General features: G+C 35.2%; 4 protein-coding genes across 4 annotated transcripts; 2 read left to right on the top strand and 2 right to left on the bottom strand.

Moving 5' to 3' along the window:
• The first annotated feature begins 149 nt into the window (after window positions 1-149).
• Window positions 150-5,941, top strand: LOC115455845 (troponin C). The gene is made up of 5 exons (XM_030184591.2): window positions 150-277; window positions 670-841; window positions 2,471-2,573; window positions 3,933-4,081; window positions 5,572-5,941. The coding sequence occupies exons 1-5, from the start codon at window positions 275-277 to the stop codon at window positions 5,598-5,600; spliced, it is 456 nt and encodes a 151-aa protein (XP_030040451.1). The 5' UTR covers window positions 150-274; the 3' UTR covers window positions 5,601-5,941.
• Window positions 5,942-7,137: 1,196 nt separating this feature from the next.
• LOC115455793 (arylphorin subunit alpha-like) lies at window positions 7,138-11,530 on the top strand. Its single transcript, XM_030184514.2, has 5 exons — window positions 7,138-7,303; window positions 8,773-8,876; window positions 9,096-9,929; window positions 10,019-10,164; window positions 10,244-11,530. The coding sequence occupies exons 1-5, from the start codon at window positions 7,216-7,218 to the stop codon at window positions 11,115-11,117; spliced, it is 2,046 nt and encodes a 681-aa protein (XP_030040374.2). The 5' UTR covers window positions 7,138-7,215; the 3' UTR covers window positions 11,118-11,530.
• Window positions 11,531-11,532: 2 nt separating this feature from the next.
• LOC115455792 (arylphorin subunit beta-like) lies at window positions 11,533-14,585 on the bottom strand. Its single transcript, XM_030184513.2, has 5 exons — window positions 14,441-14,585; window positions 13,959-14,092; window positions 12,894-13,724; window positions 12,650-12,816; window positions 11,533-12,502 (listed from the first exon to the last, which is right to left on the bottom strand). Exons 1-5 carry the CDS (start codon window positions 14,526-14,528, stop codon window positions 11,611-11,613), a joined length of 2,112 nt encoding a protein of 703 aa, XP_030040373.2. The 5' UTR covers window positions 14,529-14,585; the 3' UTR covers window positions 11,533-11,610.
• A 7,214-nt stretch (window positions 14,586-21,799) lies between these two features.
• LOC115455814 (arylphorin subunit alpha-like) lies at window positions 21,800-25,076 on the bottom strand. Its single transcript, XM_030184548.2, has 5 exons — window positions 24,925-25,076; window positions 24,565-24,698; window positions 23,659-24,489; window positions 23,400-23,566; window positions 21,800-22,781 (listed from the first exon to the last, which is right to left on the bottom strand). The coding sequence occupies exons 1-5, from the start codon at window positions 25,019-25,021 to the stop codon at window positions 21,902-21,904; spliced, it is 2,109 nt and encodes a 702-aa protein (XP_030040408.1). The 5' UTR covers window positions 25,022-25,076; the 3' UTR covers window positions 21,800-21,901.
• Window positions 25,077-25,617: the final 541 nt, after the last annotated feature.

Genomic DNA, 25,617 nt, shown 5'->3' with positions numbered 1-25,617 from the left:
AATGAATAAACAGTAAACCTGACAAATCGTTTCCTGCGGCTCAAATGTGGAACGTGCATTTTCATCGCATGACGTAGATATATTTCACCCCAAACATAATAACCACGCAGTGTTACACGCGTATGAGAGAGATGGACAGTTTTTCACTTATTTTTGTATTTTCAGTCTGATGAAATGCTATAAATAAGGGTAGGGCACGAACGTAAAGTCTAGTGTAACAACACTCGCACTCGGATTCAGTTCTTGTTACAACCACAAACACTTCTAAAACAAAATGGTGAGGATTTAACATTTAACAAGTGTTGTGATGAGTGAAAGTGATAAACGACATATTTTTCGGAAATTGCAATGCGGAATTTGGATATTCAGTGATATTTTTGGAATGTTTGAAACAATTGTGGAATAAAATAGTTTTGTTACTATTTTATGTTGAGATTAACGAGTTCGAAATCCAGAATGGAACTTTCGATGAAGCTTTATGTTATATTTTACTTATCGTATTATTTTAGCCATTGATTATAAACTACAGTTATTACCAATAATTATGGAATAAAATTTTGGCCTATAATGTCATTGATACGACAAAGATATGTAGTAAACCGCAACATAAGCTCTACAAAGTTACCTATTTCATTCGGTTCTTTAATAACATTTTCTTCTTCTTTACAGGACACTGACGATGACCAGAAAATGGCCATGCTCCGCAAGGCATTCCAGATGTTCGACACCACCAAGTCTGGATACATCGATGTCCTCAAAATCTCCACCATCCTGAACACCATGGGCCAGCTCTTCGACGACTCTGAACTGCAGGCTCTCATTGATGAAAACGACCCAGAAAGTGAGCATTATAAAAAAAAAAAACACATTTTTAGTAAACAAAATGCTGTTGCCGAAAGCCAATAAATTAATATAGTGAGAAATATTTTGACAAAATTATGTTCGTCATAGAAATTCCGGTGATTGCTTAGACATAAAACTGGATGACGTGGTTCCAAATACCGATAAGACCTTGGATTTAGAGGCCATAATTAGTTTCCAAGGCACAAAAATAATTGAAAGCTATATTCAATGCATTCATTGATGAAATGAGATCTAGTTATTGAATGAATTTAATATAAGGCGCACTTTCCACAACAAAATAATCTCGATTCATTCATTCTGCGATTCAAACCATTTTCTAATTGGCTGCAATAGATTTCAATTGCAATTGAATTAAATTTTGCATAAAAGCTTCGATTTCAAGTATATTTGATTTGACAGTTATCATATTAAATAGGTCAGATAGTGCTCATTTAATAACCATGTATTTGGAAGCATAGATCGAAGTGTGGCTTTTGTATTTGGTCGGCTTATACGTTTCAGTGATCAGTAGCATTTATTCAGAAGCTGTGAGACAGGACCTTCATCTATAAAACAATGTATCGAATGATTAGTTTAACTCTAAATTTGAAAGTACTGTGAAAATATAGAAAACGAAACCTGTGGAGCAGAATTTAATATGAAATTGGAAAACAAAAAATGATTTAAAATAAAAATATATGTCGATTAGGTTTACGATGCTGCTTTCATTATCATTGTGGAATTATGTAAGAAATACTCACTGAACCGTTCACAGGTTTATTAATAGGTTACGCGTGTTTATGAAGCTTTTACTTTTATACAAGCCTTTAGTGCCAAATACTAAGAGAACATCCAGAAAAAAAAAATTATCCATAATTATAACAATTGTCGAAATATCTACTAAAATTTACTCATCATTGAGTAACACTCAGCAGTTATTAAATCTGTCTAATAATAATAACAGCCTAATGCAGATATATCAAACGTCATATGCAAATAGAAGCTTTCTAAACAACTATAAGTAATGATTTACATGAGAGGAGTGCTAATTACTGTTCAGAATTCTCTGTCGTCGTAAATAGTACAATGAGCGATGATCAATCATCGGAGCAGGGACACGGCGACGCTCCTCCTCGATATACTCTCGAATATTTTTACACGTGCACGAAACTGACGAAGCTATTTCCGTAGACAGATTCTTTTAAGAAATCCTCTTTGAGCTTGTCGGACTTGACATATTCGGATACACATTCTGTCAAAAATCAACATGGGAGGATAGTAAAATACCGATGAATCTAGGTCATTTTTTTGATATCATAACACCGAAAGGATCTTCAGAAATAAAGTAGAGTGGAATTATCTATTTTGTGATATCTGTAAATCTAGGTATCTTAGCAGTGCCAATAACGTTGAGAATACTTACTGGCGCGGCATTATGCGTGATGACAGATAAATAATGTTCTGACTCTCAGTTGATATTTACTTTAGAAAATCGCGGATTTGTGTTAAAAATTAAACATTGAAATAGTTCAATGCTATACGTTCTGAGAAATAGCACATTAACATTCGTTTGTTTAAACACGTAAATCAAATCACATCATAACATTTGGATTCTTTCTTATTTCAGACTCTGGCAAGATCAACTTCGATGGTTTCTGCAATATTGCCTCCCACTTCCTTGAGGAAGAGGACGCTGAAGCCATGCAGCAAGAACTGAAAGAAGCTTTCAGGTAAACAATAGCTCACAATAAGAGAAAATATGAAATTACAAACTTACTGGACAATACTGATAATGCATTACACACGCGCAGTATTTAAGCTTGATTAATTCCATTCATTTGTTGTGTCACTAGCTATACTAATTAAGTACAAAACAATGATGTCAGATAGTATGAGTATCAGTACTCACCACGATGTTATTAGGGCATGTTTCTGAGTAAATGCTAATTTAACCTTATAGTATGTAGTGCTCACTGTTGAGCTCAGGCTTCCTCTATTATTAAGAAGGTTTCAAAACATTACTTAATGAAGAAAAAACTTAAAACAGTTGTTTTTATTTATCAATCCAATCGATATCTCCTGACTTCGTTACCACCTTCAAAATAACATGTAATAAAAATAATATTTTATGCATTTTTAAATTCGCTACTAGAGAACAAATTTTATTTTTGGTGAAAAGTTTTGCGTGGGCTGAACACGAACTGGATGGAATGTGTTAACACAATATCTGTTCGCAATGTGATAAAAACTGCAAACTCTGCACTTTTCACCACATCATCCAAATATTTTATTAAAAATACAAACAGTAACTACGGTGTAAGTCTAACAATTACTTCATCCGCTAATGCAAATACACTATACAAATGTTTCTAGTAAGTACAACAAACAAAGGTGTAATTAATTGTCTGCGGACGCACAACAAACGCTTTGAGAAATCATGTTTAGTCTACGTTATAATGAAGTCTACGGGAACTTAAACATCTTTGTGAAAATGTGGTAATTTTAGAAATAACAAACGCTGAATAAGATTAACAGCTACTTCCGTTTCTTCTCAGATATTGATTGGTTTACGTCCAGTTTTAATAAACTCTCTTGCGTGTTTAATTATTTAGAATTCGGTATTTTTATTTTACTAATCGGTAATATGGACTACGATAATGCCGCATCTATCTGGTGGTACCGTTTATGCGCTGTGAACTAGGAGGTCCTGGGTTCAATTCCCATATCTGAAAACACAATTTTTTTTCGAACGGTATTTATCTGACACTAAACTAGATAGGATGAGCAGATGGTCCATAATTAAATCCAAGTCCTTTTTGTAACATGCTCGACAAAGAGTATGAATCCAACATAGAAAAAAATTAACAGGTGGAAGTTTAACGACAGCATACATAGACTAGGTGCGGTCCTGAGGTCAGGCAACGAAAAATATGTATTGTTTTTCATAAACATAAATAAAAATAACTCAAGTTTGGAATTAGTACCCGATTTCATGATGCTCGCACCTATTGTGTCAGTGACCCCTTTCATAGATTTTATTACACTGTTGATCACCGAAAAGTACACTAAAATCATTTAATTGTCCATAGGTTGTACGACCGTGAAGGTAACGGTTACATCACCACCTCCACCCTGAAGGAGATCCTGGCCGCGCTCGACGACAAGCTCAGCAACGCTGACCTGGACGGCATCATCGCTGAAATCGACACTGACGGCTCCGGAACCGTCGACTTCGATGGTAATTATATTTTACAAATCACTTTAATCAATTTGCTTTCTTTTTATTTTCAACTAAACGAAGGAACGAACAAGTTGTGCACAAAGAGACCCATTGCACCTGATGGCATGTGAAGTAGGATTTAAATAAAGTGTTGACAGATGAGAGAGGGCTCATGGTAGGCGCTACGAATATTAGATAATAGCAACAGAATAGAATTTAGAATAACATTGTAGTCGTTACACAGAGAGAGAAAAGAAAATCAGAGAAAGAGTTATATTAGATGATAATTTATCTTAATAGCTATTAATTATTAAACTGACATCAGTGTTCAACAAAGAAGACGGTTCCGATGTTATTTTTTTACATGATAACAAAATTCTCAGCAAATGTAGTAATCATGTAATTCTCAGCAAATTATGCAATAAGCTTCATATTACATCAATTAATATTGTTTTGTCGAATCAAAATTAAAAATAAAATCCGAAAATCTATGCGCTTCTTGCCCATAAAGCTCGTTGTAATTGATTTTATTGATCTTGTTAAATTTCTTATTAAATAATTTATAATATTACCCCTCAAATTCTGGATCCAGATAAACAGGTATAAATTCCTGTAAATAGATCTTACACTCGTCTATTACTGTGATTGCATCAGCTAACAAAATTGCATATAGGTCAAGAACCTCTCAATGATATTAATATTACGCCACTTATCTGCCTCTGCCGATCTAAAGTGAATAATTTACCCAGAAAGATTCAATTTGTGTCTTTATGAGGCTACCAGTTTTTATTGTGCTAAGTGACTCAACCTTAGTATTTTCACTGGTTTTATGGCACATACAGTGTAAACTTTTATAACAAAGGGTAGTAAAACAAGCAGGTGGTGACCACAATGAACAATAATACTACTAAAGTTATTGCGCGATATCGACCTTGAAGAAGCAGTGATATTATAAGTGGGGAGAAGATTTATTGGACATCCGGCAATTTCACTGATCATACATCAACCAATTTGCCATTTGACGATTGTTTTCTGTAAGACAGTAGGTAATCCATTTAAAATCTGAGTATAACGGTTCTTCACATAATTTCGGTCACTCCTACCACTTCCATATAAAAGCATTTTCCTTTTGTTCAGTTATTTTTAGACCATCTAAAATCGCAAGCAACAATATCTGTATTGAAATAAACAATAATAATAATAAAACATTATGATAGATGTTAAAATTCCTATGATTGCGCGCGATGTGTGATTTACATGTACAACACATGAACTTTCAATGAGTTTGCATTCCCCAGCTCTCATTTTGGATGAAGATCAAAGGATTACTCGGTATAATTCTTCGCACCAGTGTCAAAACATCTCACTGTTTACACTTGGACATGTCGTCATTTGCTTGTCCGCTATTTGTAAGGTTATAAATATTCTTAAATGGAATCACCGTTGTAAACTGTCCTTCAGTTAAAATAGCGAATACTTGTACTAAACATAAATTCTTTTTGTTTCAGAATTCATGGAGATGATGACTGGAGACTAAATTATTGTTATTATTATAGTATTATTACCATAATGTAGTACATTTAAAGTTAAGACTTGGTTACTAGTACAAAATCAAATGCGGTATTAGCATGGTTGTGGAATGTAATCTAATGTACCATTTCATCTATCTTATAGATAGGCACTTGTTAATATGATTTATTACTTGCAACGTGGGCCAGGGATCTTTTTGAATTCGTTCCAAAGAATTATTTCCGGAATAATTCACTCGTAACGTATTCTGCATTGTAAACAATTATATGCTAATATCTATAACGCATTGCAATTTATTTTTGAATATTATTCTATGAAAACAACTACAATATAAACAATAGTTTTTAATGTTTGTTTTAATCATAACATTCCCTGGATTATACCTGGAGCAGTATGTTACACTTACAGTATTGGTGATTGTGCGTCCAAGAATAGCAACGGACTGTGATTTATAACGATACACGGTCTGAGTAGCTGTTATGTAAGCGCATCTCTAAATATTTCCACGAGATCATTATTGTGTGTTTCTAGCAAATGCTGTAATAGCGCTTGAAAGTAATAAATTGCCTCTTGACCAAAATTAGCCATCTACCAAGGACTAACAATTGGAAAATTATCCAATTTCATACACTTCCTTTGTATATTGTACACTTGCGTACAGGTGACGAGGGTGTTGTTATTTTGAATTTTTTGTGTTCTTTTGTGTATTGTGTTAATAAATAATATTTTTTCTAGCTAGAGATTCCATGTACATTATTTAGTTACTTTGTGAAAATTTATAAAAAAAAATCTTTTTTGTTTCTTTGATCGAATTTTATAATAATAATTAGACTTTCTCGTAAACTAAGATTTATTTTCTCGTGGCTAGCCTTTATTGATTTTTTTATTAATTTCTAAGCCTGTCGTCTACAAATGTTTTGTGATACTTTTATTCAACTTCTTATTTTTTGTTTTTTTACTTCATGCCATTTATATAATTCAGTTATTCGATTAAGTACCTTATAAAGTAAAATAAAATATAACATTCTTAATCGGTAGTTAAATATACTAAGACTTTCTGCGTCCATTATCTATGGTTGAAAAAATGTGATTATCTTAGAAGTAAAAGAGGTATAGGTTCAAGTACTTACTACATATTTGAATGAACTTCAAACGATTATCGATCTAAATGAAAATGAATATTTGCTTACAGCTAGTGTCAACTAGATTTACAATAAGGTAGACCTATTTCCACCTATCTTCTCTTAACATTTAATGACATTTAATGACGAACACATATAAAAAAATATGTATAGGTAATAAGTATACCTATATATCAAAAGAACACTAAAACTGTTCAATGCAACTTTGAACCATTATTAAAAGTAATTTTTAGTGTTATACTTAAAGTAGGAAGCAAGAATATATTTTGGCGTCAATCATAAAAAAATCTTTGCCTATTAGTAGGTACGTCCGTAAATAAAAAATGAAAACTTTATGACAACGAATGTACATGAAAATTATTCCCATTAAACCGACCCGAGGACCTCAATTGGCTCCAGAGAAACAAAGTCATGACGTCTGGTGCATATGCGACACTCGTTTGCTATTAGAAGCTAGTCGACCTGCATTTAGGCAACACCATGCTAGTGGTACAGATAATATGGCTACTCCTAGGAGCCGCCGCAGCGGCGCCCTCGGACGAATTCCGTGCTTTCATCAACGAAGGAGGTAAGTTGAGCCTTATATGTTATTAGAGACCGTATATAGACAGTGCAGTTTTTAGACTCCTGTTTGATTCCATATGTTTACACTTTTCAAGGCTAATGCTATCTTATCATGGAAAGAACAAGTTTTTTTGATCCACGAATGGATAATAAAGCTCGTTTTATCTTTTACCATATACAAACGCCATATATATGTCAGAGTAGGCCAGTATTGTCTTTACAACTATGATATAAGGTATAAACTGGCGTAGGTACTCAGGAGCGTCAACTATTTTTCTGACCAATAAACACTTTGTTTAATGTAAACGTTGAAACCGCTGAATGGATATTGATAAAAGGTATACCAGATATACCATTTACACAGTTGGATTAATATATCGGATTTTTTTTACATGTGGGTGAAGGCGTGAACGAAATCTAATATTCAATAAACAACATAGGTAAATAAATAATCTTTACAAAGATTGTCTCATCGTACTGTATCGTCTCGAGCATATTAGAGTATTAACTGTGAACATTTTCATATAAAGGTAGTGCTATTTTAATACATCCCGTCTCATATTCCATCTGCTGGTGGTAATTGCTGTCGATAGTCAAGTCGTTCGTCCTAGTTTATGAAGTATATTTTTCATCTCAAGGTCTTACGAGTATGTAGATCACATTACATTAATCACGAATTCCGATTGTCCACAATGGTAAAGGAAATGTAAATTTATAGAGGATCTTTAAATAAGATTAGGTAGTTTATACTCTGCCTCGGTGGCGTAGTTGTACTGCATGCGCAGTACGACAGCGCTCTGAGGTCCTGGGTTCGAATTCCGGGTACGGGCAAAGTGATATCTGGGATTTTCTACGCTGTATCAGCCCGGAGTCTGGAATTTGTGCCGAATATGACGATAGGGTCGCCCCCTAACATATCACGGGACGGAACACACTTGGCAAAAAGAGGGTGCCCTGGTTGCCTCTGCATGCACACACACATGATGGTGTGTGTGTGTGTGTGTATGTTTGTGTGTGCAGTCTATACTCATCATAGAAAACTCAAAAAATTCTGATAGCCTGACCAGGAAAACAAAACTGCCTTAGGGGCACCACTTTACTTTTTTAAGTTACCGTTATCATTAAATTAATTCCATATTTTTCTACAACATGGCGAGAGTTCTTATTTTTTATTGATTTACTATTAGCGTTACGGATATGAGATATTAGTTTCCAATCGCTGGCATGAAAGTCGTTCTCAGAATAAAATTCCTACAGTGTAATAACTACGAAAAAAACGTTGTAACATAATATAATCGTAATAAATAACGATCTTTTTGATGAAATTATTACTCAAAGAATTTTTCTATTACTAGAATCAGCAACTCTTGTGTATTCTTGGGCACTGCTTTTGTTGAAAAGTATTACTAAACACTGATGATCTTCGAGCTAACGTTATGCCAAAAAATAAAATTTAATGATATTAAATTGCAGAACTATCCGTCGACGAGGCTAAATATATTATGCATATCGTTCCCTCAGGATTCTCACCACAAACACAGAACAATATTAAATTGCTGCCGGATGTAGCAAATGACGTAAGTACACATCAGTATCTGCTGAAGAAAATTAACTCTAATGTAAAAGATATTTAAGACTGTAAGGATCTTTCCTTCTTTTTAACATATAGTTATCTTAATTGAATTATCTGGTGTATTATAACATCATCATAAATATTAAAATATATTAATAGATTTGTGCTTATATGATGTCATTAATTTAACACAGTAGAGATAAAGTGGACTTTTTTATTCTAGAATAATGAATACTTCAAGGCATTTAATAGTTATATAGAAAAAGGTATCACTCAAAAAGGTCTCACATTCAACATATACGACGATGACATGAGAGAAGCTACGATTGCACTCTTTCGATTTCTTCAAAACATAGAGCATAGTGACTATGAAACATTCGTGGATTGGGCAAAAAACAATATTAACAAAGACATGTTAAACTACGCTATTAAAGTAAATTATTTATACAGTCTTAAATTAAATAGAAAGCTTATAACTCAAGTGCCATGCTATATTGAAAAACCAAATTTCTTTGTCAACTCTGAAACGATCGTAAAGGCTTTGGGACTCCGCGGAATCATGAACTACCGCGGAGACCTGCCTGAGGAATCGACAGTCAATCAATATTATCAGTCACATGGTTTCATTGTAATAAACACAAACTATTCCGGATGGAATTTAGCCCATAACGGTGGGGATGAAGAAATTAATTACTTTAGAGAAGACATTGCTCTCAACTGTTATTATCTTGGAGTACACCTTCTGCATCCGTTTTGGATGTCCAATGAGGAGTTGGATGTAATAAATCCAAGACATGCTGAGCACTACTATTACACTCACCAACAATTAGTTGCTCGATATCAGCTAGAGAAGGAACATTTAAAACAAGAATTGGATTCCGAAAAGTGCAAAAAGAACACTGACAAGTCTTATTATAATCCCCATTTGATTTATGACAATGGTCTAGCGTTTCCCTTTAGACCGTCCGTCCAAACCGAATGGTCTGATGAGAAAGCTAAAATAAAATCTATAGACATCGCAATACGTGAGTGTATAGCTCGTGGATTTATTATTATGGTGAGTAAAAAATACACAGTTATTAACAAGAACAAAAAACCTTTTCTATCTATATTTACATTGCAAATAAATTTATTTTCTTTTTTCAGGACAATGGGACCACAGTTAACATGATCGATGACAATTATGTAAATATGCTAGCAAAGTTAATCAGAGCTAATCTGGAAAGTGTCAGAATGACTAAAACAATCCGGTCCTTATTCGGAGCTGGTGGTAATAGATGTAATACGAATGAGTAAGTGGCGATAAAGTGCTGTTAAATCAATAATATAACAGTAAAAGCAATTGACAATAATAATTGTAATGTTTCGCAGGTACAATCCAGCCCCTTCGATATTGCACCATCCTGAAACAACACTTCGGGACCCTATTTACTGGCAGATGATACAATATGTTTTGGGATATTTCACAGAATTAAAAGACACTATGGAACCATTCGATTTATCTGAATATGAAACAGAAGACTTTACGATCATTGGAAATAATTTTACAAAAATTGTAACATATTTTGACTATTATCAGTTTTCTATAAACAAAGTAACAACGGATCAAAATAACTATTACCTGTCGAAAAAGTGGCCAATATTTGCACGACAAAGACGCTTGAAGCATTTGCCTTTCTCTCTAAATATTACTGTACAATCCTCAATGGAACAAAATGTAATTGTGAGATTATTTTTGGGTCCCAAATGTGATTACGATTGTTGGAGCGAGTACTCTAAATTCTATGAACTAGACTCCTTCCATTATAGCCTACAAGGAGGAATCAACGATATTATTTGGTCTCCGGAAAAATCATCAAAGTACTCATTCTTTACCGACGAAAATTTATACGATTATTACAACCCACACAGTAAGCAATCGTCACAAAAGAAACCTAAATACAACATGTATAAATTCCCTGGAAATTTATTAATACCTAAAGGAATCGAAAACGGATTAGATTTAAAACTATTTGTTATGCTTACACATGCTGATGATATATCTCTAATGGATCATGCACCAGATGTAAACTATTATAAGCAAGTATCATATGAAGTAGATTCAAAACCATTAGGGTTTCCTTTCCACAGGCGAGCCACTGGATATAATAATAACGCAAATAATTATAAATTTTATGATGTTACTATATATCATAAACGCCATTATATTGATGAAAGCGGTAGCTTTTCCCCTCACTTGTATTGACATCATAATATTTTTGTATAAATACATGTAGGTGTTTAAATCAATAGCTACCTAAGATAATGCGTCTAAGTATCGTGGGCGAAATTCCAAGAGCGTGAAATTTAAAAATATTAAGTACTTTTTAGGAAAGAAAAAATAGCGCATGCAAGAAGCTAAGCTAAATAGTATAATATGTTCTATTTGAATATGATTAGAGTAAATTCTGAACAGATTAAGTTCATTAAAAATAGTTTATCATAATACTAACGTTAAAATAGCATTTAAATCGCAAATCATATAATTTCGTTGACGATATGCTAAAGTTATGTGTAAAAAGTAGAGGTATATTTAAAATGCTCAAGTTACCAAAAAATAATGTTAAAAAATTGTTAAGGTTTTGTTATTCATAAACTAAAAAAAATAACATTATAATATGAATCTGTTTTATTTAAGTTACTTTGCACACATTTCAATACAATATAATGTGATCTATGCTATTTAAGCAAATTCCTTTTCAGTGTTTAGGAACAACGTTTGAGTGCATCACATGGGAAGGAACATTGAACTTGTACGGGAAGTACTCGCCGTCATGGTATACGAAGACGTCCTTGAAGAACATGTTGTGTTGCTTGAAGTAAGCGTCAACAACGGGACGGTCGAATGGATAGCCCAAAGGTTTGTTGTCCTGGATGAAGGCCTCGAACGGTGCAAGATCTTTGCTGTCAGCGTTGAATGGATATACGAAAACGAAGAACTGGAATGGGAAGCCACCCTCAGTACCTCTTGGCAGCATCAGTCTTTTAGGCAGGTAGCCGTAATCCTCGGACATGTCGTGTGGAACCTTATTTTGTTCTAATAATTTGTACAACTCAGTCATGGGAACAGAGTCGTCCTTGAAGATCAAGAAGTCGTTTGAGTTCCTCACGATTTTGTTGTCACCAGCAACAAATTTGTATGTGAACCAGTCCAGCTCGAAGAATTTGTTCCAGTTGTTTTCTAATTTCAGAGGGAATCCATTATCGTCGTATTTAGGTGCCATGAATATCTTGACAACGGCATCAACGGCAGCTTCAGATTTGATGTCGATAGAGACAGAGAATGGCTTGTGGTTAAGGCGTGGCTGACGGATCTTGAAATCATGGGGGTAGCTAGATTTAACCTCCTCTTTGCTCCAGAAAACGCTGTTGGACGCATCAAAGTCGTAGTACTCGAAGAAGGTAACCAGTTTGTCTACTACAACATCGACCACCTTGACACCCTTGAATGCCAGTTTTTCTGAAGAGTACGGTTGCAGGTACTGCTTGTACTCATATATGTACTTCAGAATTCTGTTGTAAAGTTGGTAGAACATTGGGTCACGCAGAGACGTCTGGTAGAAGTCTAAAGCACTGGGCATGAATGTGTACCTGTAACAAAAAAAAAATAAGTATATGTTATATCAAAATTGAGACATATATTAGCATAGTAAAACTAGGCATAGTTTAATAAAACGATCATAATTGTGTTCTTTACTATACTGTGATAGGACATAAATATAAATCATGTACACTTACTTGTCGAATGGTTTAGGTGCAGCACCAAGCACTTGGCGGGCTATAATTTCATATGAACGTTGGTAGTTCTTGGTAACTTCCTCACCGTACAGGTCAGCATTATCTTGCCAGTAGTTTCCAACAAAGTTGATAGCTTTGAAATCGTGGAAGTCAATCTTCTGGTCAAACTGAAAATAAATGACATGTCGTTATTAAACTGAATCTTGTATACTGAGAAATAAAACATACATTTTGTTATACATACCGCTTTGAAGTGTCCGTTTTGGAGGAACTGAAGGAATGACATTTCATACGTGTCCAAGAATCGTACTTTCTCGTAGTTTTCTTCACTGTGCACGTTCCAGTAGTTGGGTCTTTGAGCGAAGGGGTAGTAATAAGAAGACATCAGTGGATAGTAGCCAGACTTGACTGGTGAGTACCATGAGAATTCGGGAATGTCACCCAGGCCGTTCGAGAGACGTTCAAAGTAATAACGTGCCATTAATTGCTGATAGAAGTAATAGTAGATTTCACCACGGCGCGATTTTAGTGCTCCGTATCTCTCAGAATTCCACCAGAAAGGCAAGTGAGAGTGGAAGTAGTAGTAGTACGAATTCAAGCCGATGTCCTCAGTGAAGTACGACAGTCTCTGTTCCTCGTTGTTGTACACTAATGAGTTGGAGTAATTGGCATAGTATACGTAGTAGTTGTTCTCCTTTACGATGCCGTGTTGTGCAGCTAAATCGGCACTAACAACTCCATCCTGCATTTTGGTACGGTAGACTTTGAGCATAGTGTTCAAGTTTGCGAAGAATTGAGGGTAGACTTCATACGGTGCTGGTACAACGAAGCCCTGAGTATCTTTACGCTGAATCACAGCAATGTAGTAGGCGTATAAGAACTGTCCTTCGTTGAGGTACACACGCGCCCATGCGGCAGATTTGTAGAACGTATCAAAATCTTTAGCGTAGTAAAAGAGGTGGAAAACACCAATGGCCTCGTCCCTTAGTCTGTCATAGAAGGGTGAAAATTCATAGTACTTAGGCAAGAAACCTGTCCTGTATAACTGCAAGAATTCTTCGACGGCCTTCTTGTTCTGTAAAAGAAAATAAAAATGATATGAATATTGAATACACAATAATGATTATTATAATTGTGGATAATAAAAGGAATCTTTCCAGATATTATTATATAGTATTTTTGATATTAAATGGACCTATTCGGATAGTCTAGTTCGCAATAAAATGACTGCCAAAGTGAAATTGCACACATATTACTTTTCCTCAATAATTAATTATGAAATCAATATGTTTCTTTTCTATTTTCTTACCGAGTAATTGTCGATGTTAGCCTCGATGTTGTATTCCTTGCCAATCTTGTAGTACTCATCGTTAGGATTTACTTGGTCGACATCTTGGAAAAGATCTAAGACCTTCTTTTGACGTTCGACGAAAGCCGCATCAACTATGATGACAAAAATTATATTAGGAATGTATTGTCATTGAATTGGGCAAAATATTACAATGCATGCGGTGATTTGTAATTCACAGTTCTGAAAATGTTGCCAGTTTATGGGCAGTCACGACGATTACTATCGTAGAACAAAATCTTTAGCTGATTGTCACACAAATAATTTTTTATCCATGTTTTTTTTATCATTACCCAAAAGAACAACTTGGGCTGTTTTACAGTCGAACGTGAGGTGGTTACCAGACAATCAAATAGAAAACTATAATTTTCAAATAACATTTTTAATTATCATAAATATATTTTGATTGAATTTAAAGAAAAAATATAAAATTTTAATATTACCATCCTTAACTTTGAAGGAGTGCTTGACAGGCACTTCGCTGCCGAGGGCCAGGGCCACCAACCCCGCTAGGATTATGACAGTCTTCATAATTGCCAGTCCACAAGCCAACTGTACCTCAGCATCGCCGATTCGACAATTTATACCTCGATCGACGAGCTTATCGTCTACAATTCCTTAGTGACAAAATATTATGCTTTCTTTATCATCTTATCAGTTGACCCCTTCTTCATCTCATTAACTGTAGGTAAGCGATAATTTAGAGGTCATACTAGTGTAATGCTTTTGTCTGAAGTTTATTGTTTTATTACTTATCATATCACTTTCGATTTCGGTGTTGCATAATGGTAGACAATCTATTTGTGTAATTGATCTTAACTTATTCTCAAAAAGTGTCCAGATATTGAACCACCTAACTCTAATAGCCATTTACTTCTTACACATATTTCATCAGTTCTTTAAGCTACTCTGTGCGATGGTCCTCTTGTGTTGCTACTATCTACCTGAAATCAATAATTTAAATAATCCAAACCTGAGTTGAAAAAGTTGTGAAGTCTACCAATCCGCACTAGATCAACGTGGTGGACTAAGGCCTAATCCCTCTCCGTAGTAGAGGAGGCCCGTGCCCAATAGTAGGACAGTATGTAATACAGGGCTGATGATATATAAACCTGAGTTAATCATTATTTTATGGTAACAGATTCCTCATCCTTGGAAGGTGATGATAACTTAATTTCTATATTTGCTGTCTAGCAGTAGTGTGCGTGCACTGTCATATTCTAGCTTGAAGATGTAATAACAGGGCATTTTGAGACTTAATCTATACTTATAATAAATCCGTAGAGAGGTCAATTCTGTACATGAAATATATTTCCAAAATAACTATCAGGGGGTGATTAGCGATCGATATTAAAGCCAAAAATGCAATTAGTAAAATTTTTGTCTGTCTGTACAACCGTTATAGAAACAAAAACTACTCGACGGATTTTAACGAAACTTGGTACAATTATTTTTCATACTCCTGAGCTGGTTATAGTATACTTTTCATCACGCTACAATTAATAGGAGCAGAGCAGTGATGGAAAATGTTGGGAAAACGGGAGAAGTTACTCCATTTTTTAAGCTTCCGTCGCGTGTGCAACCTTAATGGTTAAAGCTACACAGAAATCATGTATGACGGAAATGTTCTCCTTAAAATTATATAAAAAATATCCCACGACAGCATATGTCTATCTTTTATGGTTAACTCACAATAACACGTGTAACTCCCGATAGCTAAGCAGTTCGAAGCTTTCTCATTATATTTGTCTACTTTTTGAAGTCCGAAATCCACGCAGGCGAAACTGCGGGCGGAAGCTAGTATTTAATATTTCAGTATGATAACCGCAGTACAATATTGTTATTACTCTGTATGGGTAATTCTGTTCCTTACTATCAGGTGAGCGGCTCGCTTGTTTTTGGTATTCGGTTAAATGAAACCAACCAAAAAGGTTTTTTTTTTAATTTAATTTCTTCTTAACGGAGATCAGCCAAGTACGCAGGACATATAGTGCACAACTGTGTGCGCAATACAAAGATGCACTCTGTGTTCCTTCTATCTAATAGTCCGGTGAGACGGCAATTCGACATGACCGGAAAGAAATCAGGCCCAGGACCTACGGATTTACCTGCGTAGGTGCCAACTTCCTGAATTCAAGCTGCAACCGACTATTTTTTAAGATCCCAGAAGAAAAACCCAGTCACTATTATTTTGGCTAGCCCGGGATTCGAACCCAGGACTTCAGCGTGGTAGTTGTACTCGTACCATGTATAATTACAACTACGCCACTGAAGCAGTATTCCAAGCAATAAACAATATAGTTAAAGTACACTTAATTTAACTATTGTCCAATGTCAATATTACCATTAAGTATGGCTTATTGCATTTCCATGAAAAAGTAGATAATCAGAAATGATTATAGACTACATCGGTGGATGAGGTGTATTGTGTACGCAATACGACTACCGTGGTGCGGTCTCGGATTGTTTGGGTAGTTATATTAAAATCATCAATTCCGGCTAAAGTCTGAAATAATGTCCGCTAAATCGCAAAAGGTCCAGCTGCTTTGTAATCTATGGGGCTAAATGGCGAAGATGGGTGCGGTATGTCTCAATTCAGCCTCCTGAATAGGAAATTATTTGATGTTATGTTCAATATTTATGTACAGCTCTTGTAACATATTAGTATTTACTTTTTATTAAATAAATACTTTAAATGAAAACTGTGAACCGGCAACGATTTCCAACTATTTGGAAGAAATAATCTTTGTCTCATATCGTATGTTAGTAAGAATTTTAAACAAAATAAAATATTTCCTAATAGATCGAGATATAAGAATAGTAAAATATATAACAGCGGTGAATTTTAATTTGTTTTTTTCTTTTTCATGACACTTTTAAATACACAACTGAAATGTTTAATCTCTTCTAATCCATTCTAAATTATATGACTATTATATTTGTGACTAAAAGATAAAACGTATATTTTAAACATAATATTACGTCTTGGATTCTAATAGATATATTTTCAAGTTTATTTGCATTGTTTTTTGCCAAAAAATTTAATAAAGTTTTTATGTACAAACATGTACCTGATATTTAGTGTTGTATTCCTAATAACAAATATTTTTACGATATGTAAAAGTAGTAATAGTAAGATAGTGGCACAATCGTGACAGGGTGCAAGTCGATCAATGATCTCCAATCCCCGCAAATATCCATAATATTGGAATTGTATCCGGAAAAATAAATGAATATAGGTATATAATAATAATATCAGCCCTAAATTATATACTGTCCCACGGCTGGGCACGGGCCTCCTCCCTTGCTGAAAGGGATTAGGCTTTAGTCCACATCGCTAGCCTTGTGCGGAGACTTCACACACCCACTACTACCGATTCCTATAGAGAATTTCTCAGGTATGTAAGTTTTCTCACGATGTTTTTCTTCACCATTAAAGTACCTAAACGATAACTCACAAAGAATACACACATCATTTCAGAAAAGTCAGAGGTGTGTGCCCCTATGATTTAAAACTGCGGACATTCGTCTCAGCAGTCCGTTCCACACCCAACTAGGCTAGCGCCACTCAAGAATACGAGTAAAAAAACGAAAGAGGAAGTTTTCGGAAATCTTACTCCACGTATCTACGAAAGTTAGAATAAAGCTGCCATTTTACGTATTTCTAGAACTCTCGTGTGTGAGGGTCCGGCTGGGTAGGTACCACGGCTATGTCTATTTCTGCTGCCAAGTGGGCATCCACTGAAGTGTTCGGTTTTTGAGGTGTAATAATTGGTAGGCATTATGAGACTTTACTTCAAAGATCTCAGGGCATAGCAGGGCAATATTGGTATTGTCACTGTTTATGGGTACTTGTGATGCTAATCATCAGGGAATTGCAACTCGCCCCTTAATTTACATAAATAAATGTTGGGTTCTTGTGAAACTATGGTGGTACCCTAGCCTTATTTTTTTTTTTGTTTCTCATTCAGATTCAAATAAATTCAAATTAGACCAGAGCAAGATAGAAGCGCGTGTTGTTTGGTTATATTAAAACTTTCCATCAGAACGTAGAGGTCATTTTTTAGGTTGAACCACGATAAAATTGTTCACCTCTAATTAAATAAAAATCGCCTGCGTGTATTATAATGATTAGGGTTCCGCACAAATTTGTACAACTAAAATATTTTTTAAATTTCAATGCTATACAAAGTTTATAACTGGATGAGCCATGTCAGCTGGTTTTATCTGTAGGGTGGATGTGGCATCATACAGAGAAAAGATGAGATATGCACCACCACCTTCGCTGCTCCGCAAATAATTATTAGTGAGATTGTTAAACGTACAGGATTTTTTTTAATCGTTTCATACAAACATCTTAACCAGTCTCAATATAATTCAATAAAACGATCCATGGCGCCGTCAATTTGTATAGTCTGACTTACTATTCAGTCTGCTCCTTTGGTTAATTAAGCTATGAAACTGGTAGTATTTCAATTTCGCAGTCTTATATTATCAATATCAGCTATCATTTGGAAACATATAATGAGAAAAAATATAAATAGAGATGGAACTAAGGTGGATTACTGATTTTATTTTAAAATTGCGAATAGAAGATGCTCAATAACAAATCAAACAACAAAAAACCATTATCTAAATTCGGTGCTGAGTAGGTAAACACAACATGCATGCAAATACTCACACTACTAAAATCTCACTAATGTTATAAATGCAGAAGTTTGCGTAAATGTTTGGATGTTTGTTGGAAGTAAACACAGAAACAACCGAGCGGATTTGGATGAAATTTGGTTTTTAAATATGGCGTATCTATTTGTATAGCAGGTGGTGCTATGAAGAGTATAAAGCGCCCCGTAGCTCGGGTGCGTCTAGGGAATTATGCCACGGCGTCCCCTGCCTATCTTAAGAGGTCACTATTGGGGCTTACAGCATTTAGCCTATTACTTTATGAAGATAGATAGCACGTGTGAACGCGCAATCTGCAAAATCACTTCTTTTTTTCTACGGAACCCTAACATTTAACGTCTAGAACTTTTATGCTTCGACCTTGTGACAATTGGCCGGTATACAAACAATAATTATTTATCAAATAATCACTACGGAGCTTAATAAGATAACGCATAGAATAATATTCGGCATAATATATATATTTTTTGTTATTGTTATGATAATGTAGAGTATAGATATACAATTATTTGTAAATAAGTATGCATCTACCACGCGATTTGTTTTTTTTTTATACTTTATTCAAGGCTAAGGTTATTGCAGTGTAGTGCCACCCTGGAAAATCTCTGTTCATGTCTTTACATAAATAAGGCATTACCAACCTCGATGATGATCAATACTGTAAATAGGGTACTTTAAACAGCAATTCTTGGACCATCAAATTAGTTAGAAATAGGCAAACATGATCAAGTTACTAACATAGTCTCTCATATGGGAGATTCCGCGTGGGTAGGTACCACCGCAATGTGTATTTATGACGCCAAGCAGCAGTGTGTAGTCACTGTTGTGTTCCGGTTTAAAGACATTGTAGCCAGTGTAAATACTGGACATAATGAGACTTAACATCTCACGTCTCATGATGGCGAGTGCAGTGCAATACCAAACAATACTTCGTAATTCAAGGTGTTGGATGGTGTTCTACTGTGTATGGACAGTCGTATCGCTTACCATCAAGCTCGTCTCGTCATTCAAAAAATTTAAAAAAAATTGTCAAAGAACGTCTTACAGGTTGTTCGGTAACTCACGACTTACTCATGTTTTATTATATTTTTGGAATGTAATATGGTAACTTAATATGTATGCATTAAATGGAATTTTTAGTATATACTTACCCTATACTCGTTATTGGAATCTAGCCTAAAGTTCTCAACGATAATGTGATTTTTAATTATACAAATATTTTTTAAATTTGGTAAGGAAGCTACAGAGATGAAAAACTAAATTAAAATAAAAAAATCTATGTCTTTATTTAGCAACGACCTCAAATCATCATATATCCCTCCTCAAAGGACCACATTACAATCGTTATAACTTATAACCTACATTTCTTCTGTTATGTAAAGCTTCATGTTAATAAATTTGAATAATTCATCGACGTGCATACCGAAAATCCTTTAAACTATCCTATTGCCTACAGTATAACTAAGATTTTTGGAAATATGTTATCCATAAACTCATAAGACGCTGAATGTATTTGGATGAATTTTGGTACACAACTGTGATAAAGTCCTGGAAATTCATTCATGAGCTACTAAGTATTGCCCGCGACTTCGTCCGAGTCAGAAGCCTTTCCCATTAAAGCATCCCTAAATCACTATAGCTATCCATAGCGCCATCTGTACAATGCTAGCGCCATCTGTACGATGCTAGCGCCATCTACTTAAAACATTAAATAAAAAAAAAATATATCCCACGGGCAACTACTGGGATAAGAAGCCTAGAAAATAAATAAGGGCATGATATATCCGTGTGCAAAATTTCATCTTAATCCGTTCAGGAGTTACTTTTTACTTCTTCTAACAAATATAAAATCATTTTCACAATCATTCGTATATAGGTTTCATTTTCCATGCAGGTGAGGCAGTAAAAAAGTAAGTATTAGTTCTCCATAATAATATAGGTACTTTCTTCCCAACATTAATTAGGCCATTGTGGTAGAAAAAGGCCAAATATATAGTAAAGAAGACACAAAGCAAAAAATATGAAGAAATTATCCATGCTCCGCTGGGGCACTCGATCCTATAATACCTAATATTGGGTACCTTACATATGAAATCGCGTTTCGTATGTGAGGTATATAAAGTAGATTTTTTTTTAAATATAATTAATTAATCAAAGTAGGCACCATTGTCATCTATGCACTTTTGTCATCTCATAGGGAGTTCATTGATCCCTTTGTGTGTATGATATAATATAATATAATTACTATGTCTGCAAATACCTTCAGACGCAAAAAGCTTGCAGTCTGTTTATACTGGTTTATAGTAAATCAACATGGTACAGAAAGAAATAAATTCAACGAAATGTAAGTAACCCTAATTGTTCCTTTGCCACCCCTTCGGGATTAAAAAGTCCATGACGTATAAAAAAACTAAGAGGTACTTGTATTAGCTATGTATGTCAAACCGACAGATAGTTTGCTGCCGCGGTTGTTAGGTCTTGTTTCATTGTTCAAGTGCAGAACGTATGACATCTCATTACCTCACGAGATACTATTTATTTAATTGAGTTCTTATAATACGTACCTAATATAATGTGTATATTTTATTAACAAAGGTATTATTGAAGTATCCAAATCATAATTCTTAAAGCGTGGCCTTCTCACTTAAGTGTTTTTAATTTGCAGTTATATTATACTGGTTACTAGAAGAAAACTCGTGTTTTTGTTTTACTATTGTCTGTTTTTATTGGATGGCATGGCGACTAATTGGACTGTGAATGAAGGGTAAAATTTTGGAACTACGCAAGTAGGTGAATCCTTTCTATGATGAAGGATCTTCATGACATACATATTTATAATAACACAACAATTCCGAACTACTTATGAATTTTATCATTCCTCAGTTAAAATTTACACATATTATTTGAAACTAGTAGTAAGTGCAATTTCTAATTTATTTTATGTTAATTAATTTCAAGTATAATTAAGGAAATGAATGTCACAACTGGAATTAAAAAAATATGTAGTTTGTATATCTATTGGATAGTGAACCTCTGACAATATATTGCAGGTATAAATATTATATTTTTTTCTTTGTTAGTACTGTATGTGTAAGAGGGAAAAAGAAGAAAAACATAGGTGTTCATAAATTATACATATATTTCTTTGTCCATTTAAATTATATACATATCCAAGTTGTAATTAAAAGACACGATACTTTCAAGCTATTCTAAATTAACGTTCAAACCTCAACCTTTTGCGGAACGTAAAAAGGAACGTTGAACTTGTACGGGAACTGTTCTCCCTCGTGGTAAACGTGCACATCCTCGAAGTGCATGTTGGGCTGCTTGAAGTATTCAGGGTGGACGGGGCGGTCGAACGGATATCCGAAAGGCTTGCTGTCTGGCACAATCGACTTGAATGGCTCCATCTCCTTAGGCACAGCCTGGTACGGGTACACGAACACGAACAATTGGAATGGATAACCGTCCTTGGTACCTCTTGGCAGCATCAATCTCTGAGGCAGCGTGTCGGATGAGTTTGACATGTCAGAGGGTATTTTGCCTTCGTCAAGCAGTTTGTAGATCTCAGACATGGGCAGAGAGTCCTCCTTAAAGAATAGGAAGTCACTGGACTGGCGGACGATGTGGTTCTGCCCAGGCATGACCTTGTGCACGAACCAATCCAGTTCGTAGAATTTATTCCAGTTCTTAGCCAATGGAATTGGGAAGCCATTGCTGTCGTATTTAGGACCTAAGAAAATCTTGAAAACTGCATCAACAGCAACATCAGATTTGACGCCGATGGAGACAGAGAATGGTTTGTGATTAAGGCGGGGCTGACGGACCTTGTAACCGTAGGGGAAGTTCTTGATGTCCTTCTTGCTTACAAATACGCTGTTGCTGACGTCAAAGTCGTAATATTCGAAGTATGTGGCCAATTTGTCTACTTTGACGTCGCTAATCTTTACACCAACGAAGTGCAAATCGTTTTGGTTGTAGGGCTGTAAGTATTGTTTGAATTCGTTGATGTAGTTAATGATCCTGTCGTAGAGCTGGTAGAAGACAGGGTCACGCAGCGAAGTTTGGTAGAAGTCAAGTGCACTTGGAATGAAGCTATACCTGTAACAAAATGATTACAAATTTAATATATTCAAATATTGTGTTCTATCTATTATTATAACCAGACGTTAAAAAGATAAAGGTATAATGAACAATATATACAAAAAAACCTGTCCGATTCTATTTAAGCATGTATCCGTTAAAATCCAGCCAGTATGACTACTGGAGATAATACGACTTAACACCTAATGTCTCAGGATGGCGAGCGCAGTGGAATACCAAACAATACTTTGTAATTCAAGTTGTTGGATGGTGTTTCTACTGTTTATGGGCAGTAGTGTCGCTTACCATGGTAAGTTCGCCTCATGAGGCGAACAGCAAAATCGTCGCGTCATTTAAAACAATAAAAAAATCGAAAAATGAATATCACTATTAATACAATTTAAAACATACATTTCTAGTACTGAATTAAATTAGATTTCCATAATATTCGCCTCATTTAATTGTTACTTATTTTCCCAATTGGATAACATAAACATAATTATGAATCACCGATAGGATAGGATTTTTACATAATATATGAACTAAGATCCTTTATTGCATCATGATTATTTTGTAAGAATATTATATAGTATTTATGTAAATAACTGTTAATAAATTTATTAAGGATATTCTTACTTGTTGAAAGGTTTAGGAGCAGCACCAAGTACATGACGAGCATTGATTTCATAGGAACGTTGGTAGAGTTTGGTAACTTCTTCGTTGTATAAGTCAGCATTAGCCTGCCAGTAGTTGCCCACGAAGTTAACAGCCTTTACGTCATGGAAGTTAATTTCTTTGTCGAACTAAAAAATACAAAGAAATTACAAGCTGTGGCCAATGTTACATAAATATAATAGAATGTTTTATAATTGCAGCTTGTACATATAATACTCACAGCCTTGAAGTGTCCCTTCTGCAGGTATTGCAAGAAGGTCATTTCAAACATGTCTAAGAAACGGATTTGCTCGTAGTTCTTGTCATTGTGAATATCGTAATAGTTGGGCCTTTGAGCAAATGGATAGTAGGAACCGTAGAGCATGGGGTAGTAGCCGGTCTTCACTGGAGAGTACCAGGAGAATTCAGGAATTTCACCCAAGCCGTTAGTAAGACGCTCCAGGTAGTAACGGGCGATCAATTGCTGATAGAAGTAGTAGTAGATTTCACCACGACGTTCCTTGAATGGGCCGTATTTCTCCGAGTTCCACCAGAAAGGCAAGTGCATGTGGAAGTAGTAGTAGTACGAGTTTAGACCAATGTCCTCGTAGAAGTATGCAATCCTTTCCTCCTCGTTGGGGTAGCTGAGAGAGTTGGAGTAATTGGCATAAAATACATAGTTGTCATTTTCATGATACATGCCGTAGTACGCGGCGAGATCCTTGTTAAGGAAACCGTCCTGCATCTTTATACGGTCGACCTTGAATAGGACTTCCATGTTGGTGAAGTATTGTGGGTAGACTTCGTAAGGCGCTGGGAGAACTAAACCATTAGTGTCCATACGTTGGATGACCGCAATGTAGTATGCATACAAGAACATGCCCTCGTTAACGTGAACACGGGCGAAGCTAGCTGTCTTGTAGAAAGTTTCGAAGTCCTTAGCGTAGTAGAACAACTCGAAAAGAGCGATGGCTTCCTCCCTCATTCTTTCGTAGAAAATAGAGAATTCAAAGCCCTTCGGCATGAAGCCAGTTCTGTATAGCAGCAAGAAGTCTTCGACTACTTTCTTGTTCTGCAAAATGGATTAATATTAAAGTATATATTTTTTATGTTTTATTAGTCCTTCGTGTATTGAATTAAAACTTACCGAGTAGTTGTCAATGTTAGCTTCAACGTCATAGTCCTTGCCGATTTTGTAATACTCAGCCTCGTAGTCGAGTTGGTTTACATTTTTGAAAAGAGAAAAAACTTTCTTTTGTTTTTCTACAAATATGGCGTCCACTGAAAATAAAAACAAATTACATTAAATCTTTGCTTTATTAGAGCATAATTGATACCGAATCCGATGGGGGGTTGAATGATGTCCAAGATTGTAAGATGTAAAGTCTTGTCAAGCACAATCGAAGCACTGCCTGAGAACAAATTATCATGACCAAGAAAAGAAGTAGTTATTTTTTGGGAATGCGAACAAATTTTAATAGAATGAAAAAAAAATCGTTATTCTTACCCGGACTGGTCTTATAATGGTGCTGATACTTGGGAGGTGGTACAGCACTGCTGAGTGCCAGGGCCACCAGCCCCGCTAGGATTACGACAGTTTTCATATTGCCCGTTGCCCAATCCACAAACCAACTGTGCCTCCCTCTGTCCGGGCTTGTGAATTTATACTATCCAATTCCCACGTTATCGATCCCCTAGCGACATATTGTTTTGCTTTCTTTATCACTATCAGTCGTGACCTTTCCTGATCCATCGTTGAATAAAAGTTTGATATGAGGTGTCCGTGAATTTTAATCAGTTCCAAATTGCGTGGTCTGTAGGTAAATCGACGATTGTTTACGTATTGTGTATATGATAGTGTTTGTATACACAGTAGAGATTTAAATGTTAAATATACGAAATCTATTTACTGTAGCCAACATTGGAGTGTACAGGGTATGTTTTGGACTCGATAGCATAGATTTATATTATCGTAGTCGAAAGCATAGATGTAATTGAAAAAGAAACCACAGCGACTCTTTCTGAAGATAGACTAGACGCTAGATTTGTCGTTGTTAGTACAAATGAAGCGTTAATGACAATCGAAGACGCAGTGTCTCGTTAACCAGCATAAGGTTCACTATACTGTAGTAAGAAAAGACAGAAACGGTTAGGAACGGTTGCAATATTAAAAACACATATTTACAAAAAATAATTGTAA

The sequence above is a fragment of the Manduca sexta genome, chromosome 10 (assembly GCF_014839805.1).
Source record: "Manduca sexta isolate Smith_Timp_Sample1 chromosome 10, JHU_Msex_v1.0, whole genome shotgun sequence".
Taxonomy (NCBI): Eukaryota; Metazoa; Arthropoda; class Insecta; order Lepidoptera; family Sphingidae; genus Manduca; species Manduca sexta.
This window is presented reverse-complemented; position numbering and strand designations above follow the sequence as displayed.

What these genes read in the sequence shown, in the direction of transcription:
- LOC115455845 (XM_030184591.2), top strand. An exon ending in TGATGAAAACGACCCAGAAA is followed by an intron (nt 842 to 2,470) that starts GTGAGCATTATA and finishes TTCTTATTTCAG; the next exon opens with ACTCTGGCAAGATCAACTTC. An exon ending in CGGAACCGTCGACTTCGATG is followed by an intron (nt 4,082 to 5,571) that starts GTAATTATATTT and finishes TTTTTGTTTCAG; the next exon opens with AATTCATGGAGATGATGACT.
- LOC115455793 (XM_030184514.2), top strand. Translation starts at nt 7,216, where the DNA reads ATGCTAGTGGTACAGATAATATGGCTACTCCTAGGAGCCGCCGCAGCG. An exon ending in TGCTTTCATCAACGAAGGAG is followed by an intron (nt 7,304 to 8,772) that starts GTAAGTTGAGCC and finishes ATTAAATTGCAG; the next exon opens with AACTATCCGTCGACGAGGCT. An exon ending in AATAGATGTAATACGAATGA is followed by an intron (nt 10,165 to 10,243) that starts GTAAGTGGCGAT and finishes AATGTTTCGCAG; the next exon opens with GTACAATCCAGCCCCTTCGA.
- LOC115455792 (XM_030184513.2), bottom strand. Translation starts at nt 14,528, where the DNA reads ATGAAGACTGTCATAATCCTAGCGGGGTTGGTGGCCCTGGCCCTCGGC. An exon ending in AAAACGGACACTTCAAAGCG is followed by an intron (nt 12,817 to 12,893) that starts GTATGTATAACA and finishes ATTTATTTTCAG; the next exon opens with TTTGACCAGAAGATTGACTT. An exon ending in GCACCTAAACCATTCGACAA is followed by an intron (nt 12,503 to 12,649) that starts GTAAGTGTACAT and finishes TTTTTGTTACAG; the next exon opens with GTACACATTCATGCCCAGTG.
- LOC115455814 (XM_030184548.2), bottom strand. Translation starts at nt 25,021, where the DNA reads ATGAAAACTGTCGTAATCCTAGCGGGGCTGGTGGCCCTGGCACTCAGC. An exon ending in CCATTATAAGACCAGTCCGG is followed by an intron (nt 24,699 to 24,924) that starts GTAAGAATAACG and finishes TTTTATTTTCAG; the next exon opens with TGGACGCCATATTTGTAGAA. An exon ending in AGAAGGGACACTTCAAGGCT is followed by an intron (nt 23,567 to 23,658) that starts GTGAGTATTATA and finishes TGTATTTTTTAG; the next exon opens with TTCGACAAAGAAATTAACTT.